Here is a 13,037-nt window from a genome sequence, read left to right as displayed (position 1 = left end):
TTGGCTTGTGGAGCAAACATCCAACAAGCCTGGTAATGGTAGGGACAGATTTCTGTGGGCTAAAGTAAATGTACCACGTAAGGTGGGCCATGGTTCCGCAGAGATTGTTGGCAATGGTGTACAGTTGGTGTTCCTTAAGGAGAAGTTATGTAATGTCCATCATGTGTCACTGACTGTAGATTCTACTCCGATCATGTCTAAATGGTGAATTATCTCCACTCCGGACCACCAACCCAACATATCTCATAATTACTGGCCCAGTGGGCAAAAGCCCCCTTGCCCCCAGGTCATAACTTCACAGGTATTAACTTTGTGCAAGTCTATATGACAATAGGAAGGTTCCCAGCACCCATATGGCCCACATTTAGTAAAAATGGACCTCTAAGTCCCAGAGGGCTCTTGTGCAGCTGTATAGTCTGCACACATGGCATGTCCATCCCAGCACTGGGGCAAAGACACAACCTTTCCCAAAATAAAATGGCAGGCCATCAGGGCATTTGCCAAAGATGATATGGGAATGCCATAATGCTCCAAAGCAGGTCCTGTCCATACTTCAATTAATGCTCTGTGCTTGGATGCAACATCAGCATCTGCAGGGAGGTTACTCAACCAAAAGCATGTCCAGTAGAGGATGAGATCAATGTCTGCGCAATCTCTTTAAACATGTTACAATTCAATTGAACAATCTCCGTTGGATTCACCCTTAAGATACACTTTATTAATTTCATTAAAGATCACATGACCCCCCAAAATACGGACGTCTCTCTTACCTGATGTTGGTGTCATGGGAGCGGCGGCCAAGCCGTTCATGTTCAGGGCTGCCATCTGTTGCATCTGGGCGGCCGCGAAGGCAGCCATGGGGTTCAGGTATCCACCCTGTGCGACCGAAGCCATAATAGCGGCCTGTTGCTGCATCAGCTGGAAGAAAGAGAACAGCGAAAAAATATCACGAGTTACCATAAACACGAGGTACCCCCCAGGACCCCCCCCCCCCATCCCAAACATTGGACAGAAAGATCACCAAGTGTAGGAAGTGATGTCATTAAAGGAAACCTGTTATGATATCACTATGGGAGTTGCCATGACTGACCTGGGTTTTGGGTGTGGGTTTGTCATATTCATCCTCCCCCTATTCAAAATGACAGAAGTTTTGGCTGGAGCTGTGGCTATAAAAAAAAACTCCACCTTCGTATTGTTCAACCAGCCCCGCAGGTCTGCAGGAATGCTCAAAAACCTTTGATGGGCTGCTAAAGTAAACTTTAAAAGAACAAAAACATTTGATACATTCTTAGTTGATTGGTAGCTGTGAGGTTAGTGGCCACCTTATCATGTGTGATGTGGAGCAGTACATGGTGCCAGCTGTGAGGGTCAGGCTGCACTCCACCACAATTCAGTGAACTGTGAGAAGCGAATATAAAAACAGAGATCAGGCAGTTATACTAGTTCATTTTCAATGTAACACATTCCTTGCCTCTGTAATTAACTTATAGGGGTCTGTTTATAAACAATTCATCCTTAGAACATCTGTGAACATTCATTCTGTGGGAATAATGAAAAAAATTAACATTCTTAATATATGTATATAGGATTACCTAATGCCATCATACCAGTCACATGATTAGGGTTGGAGTACCCAATGCCATTATACCGGTCACATGATTAGGGTTGGATTACCTAATGCCATCATACCAGTCACATGATTAGGGTTGGAGTACCTAATGACATCACACCAGTCGCATGATTAGGGTTGGAGTACCTAATGCCATCACACCAGTCGCATGATTAGGGTTGGAGTACCTAATGTCATCATACCAGTCACATGATTAGGGTTGGATTACCTAATGCCATCACACCAGTCGCATGATTAGGGTTGGAGTACCTAATGCCATCACACCAGTCGCATGATTAGGGTTGGATTACCCAATGCCAGCGTACCAGTCACATGATTAGGGTTGGATTACCCAATGCCAGCATACCAGTCACATGATTAGGGTTGGATTACCCAATGCCAGCATACCAGTCACATGATTAGGGTTGGATTACCCAATGCCAGCATACCAGTCACATGATCAGGGTTGGATTGCCATATATTTTTCAGCACCTGAATGATTCCCTTTAATTGTTATAACCAGGCAAGCTGACTTGTTAGCTATAGGTCTGCTTTATGTTCCCCCGGGACACAGCGCTTGTCATAAGTTAGTTCATATATGTCTAAATGTATTTAAATTGTCATAGAACGTTGCAAGGCGAATGGCTGCCAGAACCTTATTAAAAAGAGAGGAGAAGCCTTGGCATTCGACGGCGGCCTGGCGCGAGGAGACGTCTTAAATATACATGAGAATCTGGATCCTCTGCCCAGCGCACCCCGACAACAAAGCACAGCCTGGTGTCCCAGTATGCAATGGAGTATGCATTCCAGCCATGAGTGCAACAGCAGTCTGTGCCCTCCGGCTGCCTGTCTGTTCATCGCCCGCTCGCTGTGCCAGCCGGGGTGCGTTTGTTTTTCAGATTCAGCGCCTGGGTGCAGATGTAGACTGGCATGGTCAGAGCGGCAATGATGGGAAGCACCCAAACCCCGAACAGTACCAGCTCACGGAACAGCCGTCATAATGGTTTATTACACACGGGCTCAGAAATGAGGGGTGTAAATACTCTGATAACAGAGAACAGTTCTTTTTTATTTTATCACCAATTGGGTTTTCAGGTTTCTCCAAACAAATGAAAATTAAAAAAATAGGTACAATGTTAAAGAGACCGCCACTGAACATGTCAACTGTCAAAATGTCAAAAATAATGACTTCATACAGAGCAGAGAGACAAGGGCAGGAGAGTGGTTGGTTGAGTCATTGGGACTCATGCAGCTGTGTGTTTATTCTGAGCTTCATCTATTGAGCTCTTTTGTTTTCAGCAAAGCAGTTAGGATTAGCCAGATCAACATGCGAAAACAAGCCTTCCAAATCAAATGTATAAAACTGGTGTGGAGAGGAGAGAACTGTCAGGAGGCCAAGTAGGGCAGTGCGGGGAGGAGAGACCTGCCAGGAGGCTGAGGGGAAATGTGCAGGGAGGAAAGACCTATCAGGAGGCCAACTAGGGCAGTGTGGAGAGGAGAGAACTGTCAGGAGGCCAAGTAGGGCAGTGCGGGGAGGAGAGACCTGCCAGGAGGCTGAGGGGAAATGTGCAGGGAGGAAAGACCTATCAGGAGGCCAACTAGGGCAGTGTGGAGAGGAGAGAACTGTCAGGAGGCCAAGTAGGGCAGTGAGGGAAGGAGAGATCTGTCAGGAGGCCAAGGGGAAATGTGCCGGGAGGAGAGATATATGAGGAGGCCAAGTAGGACAGTGCGGGGAGGAGAGACCTGTCAGGAGGCCGAAGGGAAATGTGCAGGGAGGAAAGACCTATCAGGAGGCCAAGTAGGGCAGTGCGCAGAGGAGAGAACTGTCAGGAGGCCAAGCGGGGCAGTGCAGAGAGGAGAGACCTGTCAGGAGGCTAAGGGGAAATGTGCAGGGAGGAGAGACCTATCAGGAGGCCAAGTAGGACAGTGCGGGGAGGAGAGACCTGTCAGGAGGCCGAAGGGAAATGTGCAGGGAGGAAAGACCTATCAGGAGGCCGAGCGGGACGGCATGGGGAGGACAGCTCAGCTCCGGCTAAAGGCAGGATGAGGCAGAGAAGTCAGGATGGAGAGCGGAGCACAAAAACAAAAAAATACATACAAAAATACATTAAAAAAATAAAGAAAAAAATAAAGAATAATAATAATAAATATATATTGCGTCTGAGGGTATATGTTAACCTAATGCATCAGCACCTGGGATGATCTAATCTGTGGTTATTTTGGCGTTTTTTGGAAGGTGAGGGTAGACTGCAGCCGATCCTGCCATCGATCAATGATTGGTCTGAATGCCATCAGAAGCGATAAAATAATAAAAAATAAAAAGTTCTGCTCCCACCTCGGCTCCTTCCAGCAGAACGGCGTCTTTTGTGTCCCAGGTGAAATCACCCGTGAAATGCTGAAATCGGCGGGTCTTTAAATAAAAGGCGCACTTGTAATGGAAGCAATGCCCTGTACATTAGCCTTTATGAACTGCAAATGGCTGCATGAGCCCTCCTTCATGAACTCGACACTTGAATGTGGAAGGTACATTAGGAAGGCACACTCAAGGCTAATTACACCCATTATGTCCACACTTTCAGCAGCACAGGAAAAAAAAAAAGAAAGAAAGGCGATGCAGCTTTTACGATCCTGCAGAGCCCGGAAAAGTGGGGAGGGGAGAGACAGCAAAACGCGGACAAGTGTTTCTTCAAGAAGCCGTACGAGGCGGCCTGTCACTGAACCCATTGTGTGCAAAATAAAACTACATTTAAAGGGCATGTCCAGGCATTGCACCAAATCCCCTCCCCCCCCCCAGATCATATCCCAGCATTTTATTTAATCTGTATCTGTATTTTTCCCTGTGATGTCATCAACAGGCTTGTAACATTCTCGCATGTGCAGTTCCTATTGATGTAGGCTCACCCCCTGAACAACATCTCCCAAGAGCTTTTTTCCTACACACAGTAGATCGGTGGGCACTTGAGAGTCAAGGCAGCAGCATTGTTTGCCTGGAAAATAAATCACTGTATACATGTGGAGATGGGCAGACAGAGGTGGGGGATGGGAGGAGTCCTGTAGTCCAGCAGGCAGGCCTGACCGCGCTGCTTGGGATTTCAGTGCTGTGTTGTCAGCCCAAAACAGGAAGCTAGGAGCTCACTGGATTTCAGGCAGGTTAGCGTGTGTTTGCAGAGGGTTTAAAGGGATAGAAAGTGGGGAATTTTGGATGTATTGTAGTATGGTTTAGTTTTTGGATAGAGTGGAGAGGAATTGTAACCCCTGTCGTGTTTTTATTGCTGTCTGTGTCCCCGTTAGGAAGATTCATCCTCTTTATTTGTCCTGGTGAAGATCCCATATTTTGGGTTAGCACCACAACAGGAATAGATGGGAACTCTTCCAATGAGAACAGTAGTTGCTATGTCCACAGTCTCTAGCTGTCTCCTGTAACATGTCCCCATCTTTATCCATCTCATATGGGTTGGCACCAGAGCAGGAATAGATGGGACATCTTCTAATGGGGACACTAGCTCCAATGTCTCATGAACCATGTCCACCATTTCTAGTTGTCTTCTGTAACATGTTCATCATCTTTAGCTGTCTCCAGTAGCATGTTCATGGTCTCTGGCTGTCTCCAGTGGCATATCCACAGTCTCTAGTGGCCTCCTGTAGCATGTCCACCTTCTCGAGCTGTCCACTGTAGTCTCTAGTTGTCCCTGTAGCATGTCCACCATCTTTAGCTGCCCCCTGTAACATGTCCACCATCTTTAGCTGTCCCCTGTAACATGTCCATCATCTTTAGCTGTCCCCTGTAACATGTCCACCATGTTTAGCTGTCTCTGTAGCATGTCCACCATCTTTAGCTGTCCCCTGTAACATGTCCACCATCTTTAGCTGTCCCCTGTAACATGTCCACCATCTTTAGCTGTCCCTTGTAGCATGTCCACCATCTTTAGCTGTCCCTTGTAGCATGTCCACCATCTTCAGCTGTCCCTTGTAGCATGTCCACCATCTATAGCTGTCCCCTGCAGCATGTCCACAGTCTAGCTGTCTCCTGCAGCATGTCCACAGTCTAGCTGTCTCCTGTAGCAAGTTATTGTCAGTCACTTGTAGCTTTCCATATACTGAACATTATATAGGGTCATACTTGAGGGCCCCAATATACAGTAGGTCGGCACACCATGGGCATAAAGTAGAAATATGATCGTCGCTGCAATCATTTAATGGCTTTAATAGTCTAATCAAATTTGCAAAAATCTAACCACAAGTCGTTTTATTGTTATTATCCTGATTGATTCTTTTTAGGACTAGTTGGATTTTTTGCTTTCTTTTGATCTTTCTGAGTGTGCAGAAAATTATTGCGTTTAGCATGGAATGAGTGTGCAGCACACAATCACCAGCCTAGCATATTCCTATTCACTTATCGCCATGTAACTCAACATTCTTCAGACCTTTTCTTTGGCTCTCTCCATTGTAAAGCATCATGTGAGTACCAGTTACAGATATACTGTATATACTCCAACCCTTCCTTCCTCTCTGGAAAGCACAGAGCAGTGAGATTTCTGCACACAGCTCAGGGTCCCTCCTGGTTGTGTCCTGTGTGACAGCCGAGCTCGCTGTAAGCCAGGCGAGGGCAGCGCACACAGATTGCACGGGTAAAGTTCTGACAAGACTCGTTAGGAATTTTGGCGTGCCCCCTCTCAGGGGGTTCAGGCCGCATTTTAGGCTATCACATTCTATTTGCTTGCTGGAAGAGTCAGACGCAGGGCATACTAATTCGCTGTGATGGTTTTCTATGTAATGATCTGGAGGGGAAGGCTTTGCTCCCAATGAGAAGTCACTTCATGTCATTCTGAAGCCGGCCACATAATTTCCAATGTACTTCGTGTCCCTGGGATTTGTAAATAAACTTTGTAGCCAGCCAATAACCTCTTATGAGCGGGAAGCTGAGGGCAACATATTCTTGAAGGGCCCATTCACACCAGGGCTCTCCATTGTGGTGCATTTAATGCTTGTATGTTAATGAGCGCTTTGTTGACTGATCTGCTTTGTGTTAAGGTCGCCCATTCGTATGAATGCATGTATGTTGGGATGCCCTCCACAATGAACGGCTCCAGAGTGCACATACGCACACATTCATTACTACAATGCCATGGTGTTAATGGGCCCTTAAAGTGTAAAACAAATATTCCCTGCCACTCACATCAACCCAGGCCCGGCGCTACCGCAAAGCAAGTCAGGCGGCCGCCTGAGGGCGCTGCAGGGTGAGGGCGGAAAAAACAGGGCATTTTGACAAGTACTTGTCAAAATGCTTGCGTTATGTTTTTTTTTTCCACTTACCTTCGGTGCGGGAGAGCAGCAGCGAGTCAGCGCTGGTCCAGTGGGAGGTGCTCCAGGTGGGGTCCTAATTTAGCTGGCCGGCGACTGCCAGAGGATCCCGACACGCGCGGCACCTCAGGCAGTCGCCGGCCAGCTAAATTAGGACCCCACCTGGAGCTCCTCCCACCGGACCAGCGCTGATTTGCTGCTGCTCTCCCACGCCGAAGGTAAGTGAAAAAAAAACAAACCATAGCGCAAACATCGGGACATTTTGACAAGTACAAGTACTTGTCAAAATGCCCTGTTTTTACAGGGGGGAGGGGGCGCAAAAATGCACCTTGCCTGTATAGGCAAGAATCCTAGCACCGGCCCTGCATCAACCTTCAACTCAGAAGTAAACGGGGATTCCAGCAAGTCATGACCTGTGACATCCCTGCCACTACCACCATTCCGAATTCAGCACTATGGACAGCACAGTCACATGCTCATTAAAGGAGAACTATGGCGTTAGGGCTTTTCCCCATAGTTCTCCTAAGGGTAACGGGAGGACACAAACTAGCGTCCTCCCGTCACCCTAAGCTCAGTATACCGCGAGCTACTGCTCATTATATACTGTGACCGCCGCAGCCGGAACAGATCTCGACAATTATGTCTGGATCCGCCCAGCTGCGTGAGTGACAGCTGGCTCTGCCTATCTAGAGGCAGAGCCAGCTGTACCCGCCCCCTCCCCCGTCCGTTCCGCCAGTCAGCGCTGGAGGATGAGCGGGGAGGGGGGAATCCAGTCCCTCCCCTGTCACGGCTCTCTGCCGGCACAGGATCGAGAAGTGAGTGAGCGCCGGCATGTGTTCGCTCACCTCCCGATCTACTGAGCCGACCTGTGACAGTCTCATTGTCACAGGTCGGCTAGAACTATGAGGTGAGTGAAAATTACTCACCTCATAGTTCTCCTTTAGAGGAGTATTAAGAGGCGAGTGATTTTCACTCAGCCTCATAATCTGAGCCGACCGGTGACAATGACAATGACAGGTCGGCTCAGTAGATCGGGAACCGAGTGAACACATACCGTCGTTCGCTCACTTTTAAATCTATCCCTGCAGAGAGCCGTGACTGTCAGTCACGGCTCCCTGCAGGGATTCCCCGAGTCCCCTGTCCGATCCACCAGCGCTAACTTGCAGAACGGACGGGGGAGGGGGCAGGCACAGCTGGCTCTGCCTCTGGATAGGCAGAGCCAGCTGTCAATCCCGCAGCTGGGTGGACCTCGATGGCACACTGTCCTTACTGTCCATTAAAGCAAAACTGAAGGATCAGGGCCATCCCCATAATGAGGCAGTTGCCTCAGGCAGTATGTTATTGGGTTACATGAGGGGGTGACAGGCTTGCCTGCCACCCTCTTTCCAGCCAGCACGTCCCAGGTTGCTAAGAGCTCTTAGTAACCTTTGGCACTCTGGCCGGCGACCCGCCCAGATCACGGACATCACCGGCTGCCAGGAGCTGAGCGGGACGTTCTGGCTGCCATCCTGCCCAGCTCCTGGCAGCCAGTGATATCAGTGAACTGGGAGGGATGTCAGAGGCACCATCAATACCACCTACCTAGTAATGTGAACATCCCATCAGCACTATCCCCCCATTCGGTTATATTCCTAACCATTGACAACCCCTGTGTGCCCCCCAATCCCCAACGGCGGTAATAAGTCCAGGGATACCCCTGTCCAGGATGTGACAAAATTAGGATGGTGACAAGGTAACATTGTATCATTGAGTGGTAACAAGGTAACATTGCATCATCGGATGGTAACAAGGTAACATTGTATTATAGGCTGGTGACAAGGTAACATTGTATCATTGAGTGGTAACAAGGTAACATTGCATCATCGGATGGTGACAAGGTAACATTATATCATTGAGTGGTAACAAGATAATTGTTCACATTGTAACATTGTATCATCGGAAACTCGGGGTTGTGACTAATTGACTTACTGCCTGTGCATAGGCGCCGTATGCTCCGAACTGGATCGCCATGGGGTTGAACATTCCCATCTGCCCTGCCATTTGTTGCATGCGTCTCATTGTGCGCTCCTTGTCTGTGTCTGCAAACTTCACCACCAGGCTCGATGACGCACCCTAGAAAATAAAGAAGATGAATATATTAAATCTGACCTCCAACCTTCCCTTCAGTATTCTATCTGACCTCTGTCCTTCCCTTCACTCTTATTTGTGACCTCCGTCCTCCCCTTCAGTCTTCTATCTGACCTCCGTCCTTCACTTCAGTCTTATATGTGACCTCCGTCCTTCCCTTCAGCCTTCTATCTGACCTCCGTCCTTCCCTTCAGATTTTTATCTGACCTCCGTCCTTCCCTTCAGCCTTCTATCTGACCTCCGTCCTTCCCTTCAGATTTCTATCTGATCTCCGTCCTCCCCTTCACTCTTATATGTGACCTCCGTCCTACCCTTCACTCTTATATGTGACCTCCGTCCTTCCCTTCACTCTTATATGTGACCTCCATCCTTCCCTTCACTCTTATATGTGACCTCCGTCCTTCCCTTCAGCCTTCTATCTGAACTCTGTCCTTCCCTTCTGTCTTCTATCTGACGTCTGTCCTTCCCTTCACTCTTCTATCTGACCTCCGTCCTCCCCTTCAGTCTTCTATCTGACCTCCGTCCTTCCCTTCACTCTTATATCTGATCTCCGTCCTTCCCTTCAGTCTTCTATCTGACCTCCGACCTTCCCTTCAGTCTTATATCTGATCTCCGACCTTCCCTTCAGTCTTCTATCTGACCTCCGTCCTTCCCTTCAGTCTTCTATCTGACCTCCGACCTTCCCTTCAGTCTTATATCTGAACTCCGACCTTCCCTTCAGTCTTGCACAGTTGTACCGGCTCCTCTCCTGGACGGAAATTACTTCCTCTGATCTCGCCGCACACTGGGAGCTTCTCATAATGTGCATTAGAAGCTGCAGCCAGTCAGATAGAGCCTGCCTGTCCAGTATCATCTAACTCTTTCCTCCCCAGCCTGGCTGTCCCTGGTCCCGCCCCTTTCATTTATTGGATTTAGTTATTTCAATCATGGAGGTTCAGCATCACATGAAGGCATCACCTAGGGCGGACTTTATGCAAATACCGCCTGCCTAGGAACACCCACTCCACCAGACTGACATCCACCCATCAAGGCATTTTGATATTTGCATAACTCCTCCCAAGAGCCAGCCCACTGCATGCATCAGGGCTGAGGGCTGTTGAGAGGAGGCCAAAAGGTTTAATCGGCTAGATCATTGACCGCAAATGCAGAAGCAGCACAGTTTAATTAGGAGCACACCGCCAGACTCTGATTGGACAGTGAAGAAGCAGAAGAACACGGATGAAGTATCACTGCTCATCCTGTCGTCTTTTCCTAGCAGCTTGTCCACTATCAGCATATCTTCGCTGCCGCAGGGCTGGAATGGCTCCTAGTACTGCAGTTTGAGCAATGTAGCTGCTTCACCATGACTAGAAGATGTCATTACAGAGCAGTATAGAGTCATATAGGTTTGTTTTCACATTCTGTACAGTATATGTATATATATTCTTTTTTTTTGGCAGAGTGAAAAGCGTAGTTCCAACTTTATGTACCTGATGGTGGAATTTCCATGCGTGAAGAGCGATGACAAGGAGTATGGGATCGTGTACTATGAGAAGGTACTTTCGTTTAATTTTTTTATCCTGCACAACGTTGAGCTAAGCTGAGTACCATGAATGTGCAAAGTGCTGATATCTGCAGCCATTCGAATATTTAAAGTGGAATTCCAGGCGAACACATGCACAGTTTTAATATATATCACTACTGCACATCTCTCACATGTTAAATTCAACATTAATTTGACGTGATATTTATTTCGCAGAGATTACAGCAGCCCCAATTCCCCCGACAATGCCTCTATCTGCTTTTCTCTCCAGAAAGACATCACCATTTTGTTCTGGCATCATTCATAGTCACCATCTACTTCCTGGACTGAGATGGCACAATTATGTAAATCCCGGTGTCTGTGCAGTTCTGGACTGTGTTCACAAATGCCTGACACAGATTAGTCCCTGCTGCAGCCTCTTATCTTGTAACTTACTACAAACTTACAATGTACAGTCTGATCACCGGGGGAGGGGAGACTGAGGAAATGCTTCCTCCTGCCTGCAGCAGTCTGATTACTGGGGGATAGGAGACTGAGGAAATGCGTACTCCTGACTGCAACAGACTGATCCCTGGGGGAGGGGAGACTGAGGAAATGCTTCCTCCTGCCCGCAGCAGACTGATAACTGAGGGGAGACTGAGGAAATGCTTCCTCCTGCCTCAACAGACTGATCCCTGGGGGAGGGGAGACTGAGCAAATGCTTCCTCCTGCCCGCAGCAGACTGATCACTGGGGGAGGGGAGACTGAGGAAATGCCTCCTCCTGCCTGCAGCAGATTTATCACTGGGGGAGGGCAGACTGAGGAAATGCTTCCTCCTGCCTGCAACAGACTGATCACTGGGGGAGGGAGACAAAGGAAATGCTTCCTCCTGCCTGCAGCAGACTGATCCCTGGGGGAGGGGAGACTGAGCAAATGCTTCCTCCTGCCCGCAGCAGACTGATCACTGGGGGAGGGGAGACTGAGGAAATGCGTACTCCTGCCTGCAGCAGACTTATCACTGGGGGAGGGGAGACTGAGGAAATGCTTCCTCCTGCCTGCAGCAGACTGATCACTGGGGGAGAGGAGACTGAGGAAATGCTTCCTCCTGCCCGCAGCAGACTGATCACTGGGGGAGGGAGACAAAGGAAATGCTTCCTCCTGCCTGCAGCAGAGTGATATCATCAATGGCAAAGTTACTTGAGAGGTGCTCATGGGTAGCTTATTAATGATAAAAGGAGGACAGTACCCATCGGTGGAATCTCAGCCAACAAATCCGTGGCTCAGCAGTCCATACGTAGAGCCAATAGGACGCCCCAATCCTCTAAGGAGGATGGGAACAGAGTCAGGAAGAAGAGGTCCTTTCAGAGATAACGGAGGCCAGCAGGTTATTCAGCCCAGTGGGCTCCGCCTTTTACTCTTGGGAGGACTGGCCCTTTAAATGGGAATAGTTGTCTATTGATCAGGAATTCTAATTTCAAAGTAATGAAACGCGTGTCACGAGGAGTTACCGGGGCGACCAATTCCATCTTATGACAGCATAATGTTGGTATTGATCGGCCTCCTAATTGCGGCTCATCGACAAAGGAATATTCGTAACTTATACATTTCCTGTGAAGTCTCGGCCTGACCAGTCCGTGCCGCGGCTCGTTTAATGAACTCTGATCCGCCGCGATGGCCGCTAAGCCGGGCTTAATGACCTCTCTGTCCTCAGCGAGCAGGCTCCCGGGTCAGGTGCTCATCACCTTCCCCAGGTTGTCTCCCCATACTTAATGATTAATCTTTCTTAAACCCCTCCCCTTTTAGTTTCTTTGTCCCTCAAGCCCCTCCCACTTTTACACCTGTACAGGTGTCTGAGTGTCCCTACCAGCATGCACAGTTCAGCTCATAGCACAATGCATAGCCCACCTCACTTCCTGGCTGGAGGATGTCCAGCATCATCTAGCGCGTTCCTCCCCAGCCTGACTACACTTGGCCCGCCCCTTGTGTTCCTTAGCTTTCAGTTCTTTCAATCATGGAGGTGCCACACCACATGTGGGCGTTACCTAGGGCGGTCTTACATGAAAATGCAGCTTGCCTAGGAATGCCCACTCCCCCAAACTGACAGCCAACCATCAAGGCATTTTGATATGTGCATAACCCCTCCCAAGAGCCAGCCCATTGCTTGCATCAGGGCTGAAGACTCTTGAGAGGAGCACTGAGCTATGTATAGCACCCTGCTGCCCCCTCCCACCAGCTATGACCCTCCTGCATTACATTGAGAAGCATGGGAACTAGGGATGCACCGATTCCGGTATTTTTCGGTATCGAGTATGAGTACCGATAATTTGTTTCGGTACTCAATGATCCCGAATACCGATCCCGAAAGTCCCATTAAGGAAGCCAGGCGGCGTGTAATGACTCGCCTCCTGGCTTCCTGATTGGCCAGGAAGCCGGCTCAATGCTCCCTCTTCACTAGGTGTTGAGAAAGCATTAAGCCGGCTTTCTGGCCAATCAGGAAGC

The 13,037-nt window shown here is 48.7% G+C and overlaps 1 protein-coding gene across 13 annotated transcripts in view; it reads right to left on the bottom strand.

Moving 5' to 3' along the window:
- The window catches only part of CELF4 (CUGBP, Elav-like family member 4), a 965,736-nt gene that overhangs the window by 71,538 nt on the left and 881,161 nt on the right, over window positions 1–13,037 (bottom strand). For 10 of the 13 annotated variants that reach the window (XM_018576169.1, XM_018576165.1, XM_018576166.1 and 7 more), the window contains 2 exons: window positions 8,879–9,022; window positions 771–918 (listed from right to left, as the gene is read on the bottom strand). In XM_018576169.1, the coding sequence (XP_018431671.1) occupies window positions 771–918; window positions 8,879–9,022 (292 nt within the window). The remainder of the gene's footprint in view (window positions 1–770; window positions 919–8,878; window positions 9,023–13,037) is intronic. The other 3 variants (XM_018576168.1, XM_018576167.1, XM_018576160.1) reach the window with 2 other exon arrangements.

Source organism: Nanorana parkeri, unplaced genomic scaffold (assembly GCF_000935625.1).
Source record: "Nanorana parkeri isolate BGI_ZX_2015 unplaced genomic scaffold, ASM93562v1 scaffold58, whole genome shotgun sequence".
In the NCBI taxonomy this organism is placed as follows: domain Eukaryota; kingdom Metazoa; phylum Chordata; class Amphibia; order Anura; family Dicroglossidae; genus Nanorana; species Nanorana parkeri.
This window is presented reverse-complemented; position numbering and strand designations above follow the sequence as displayed.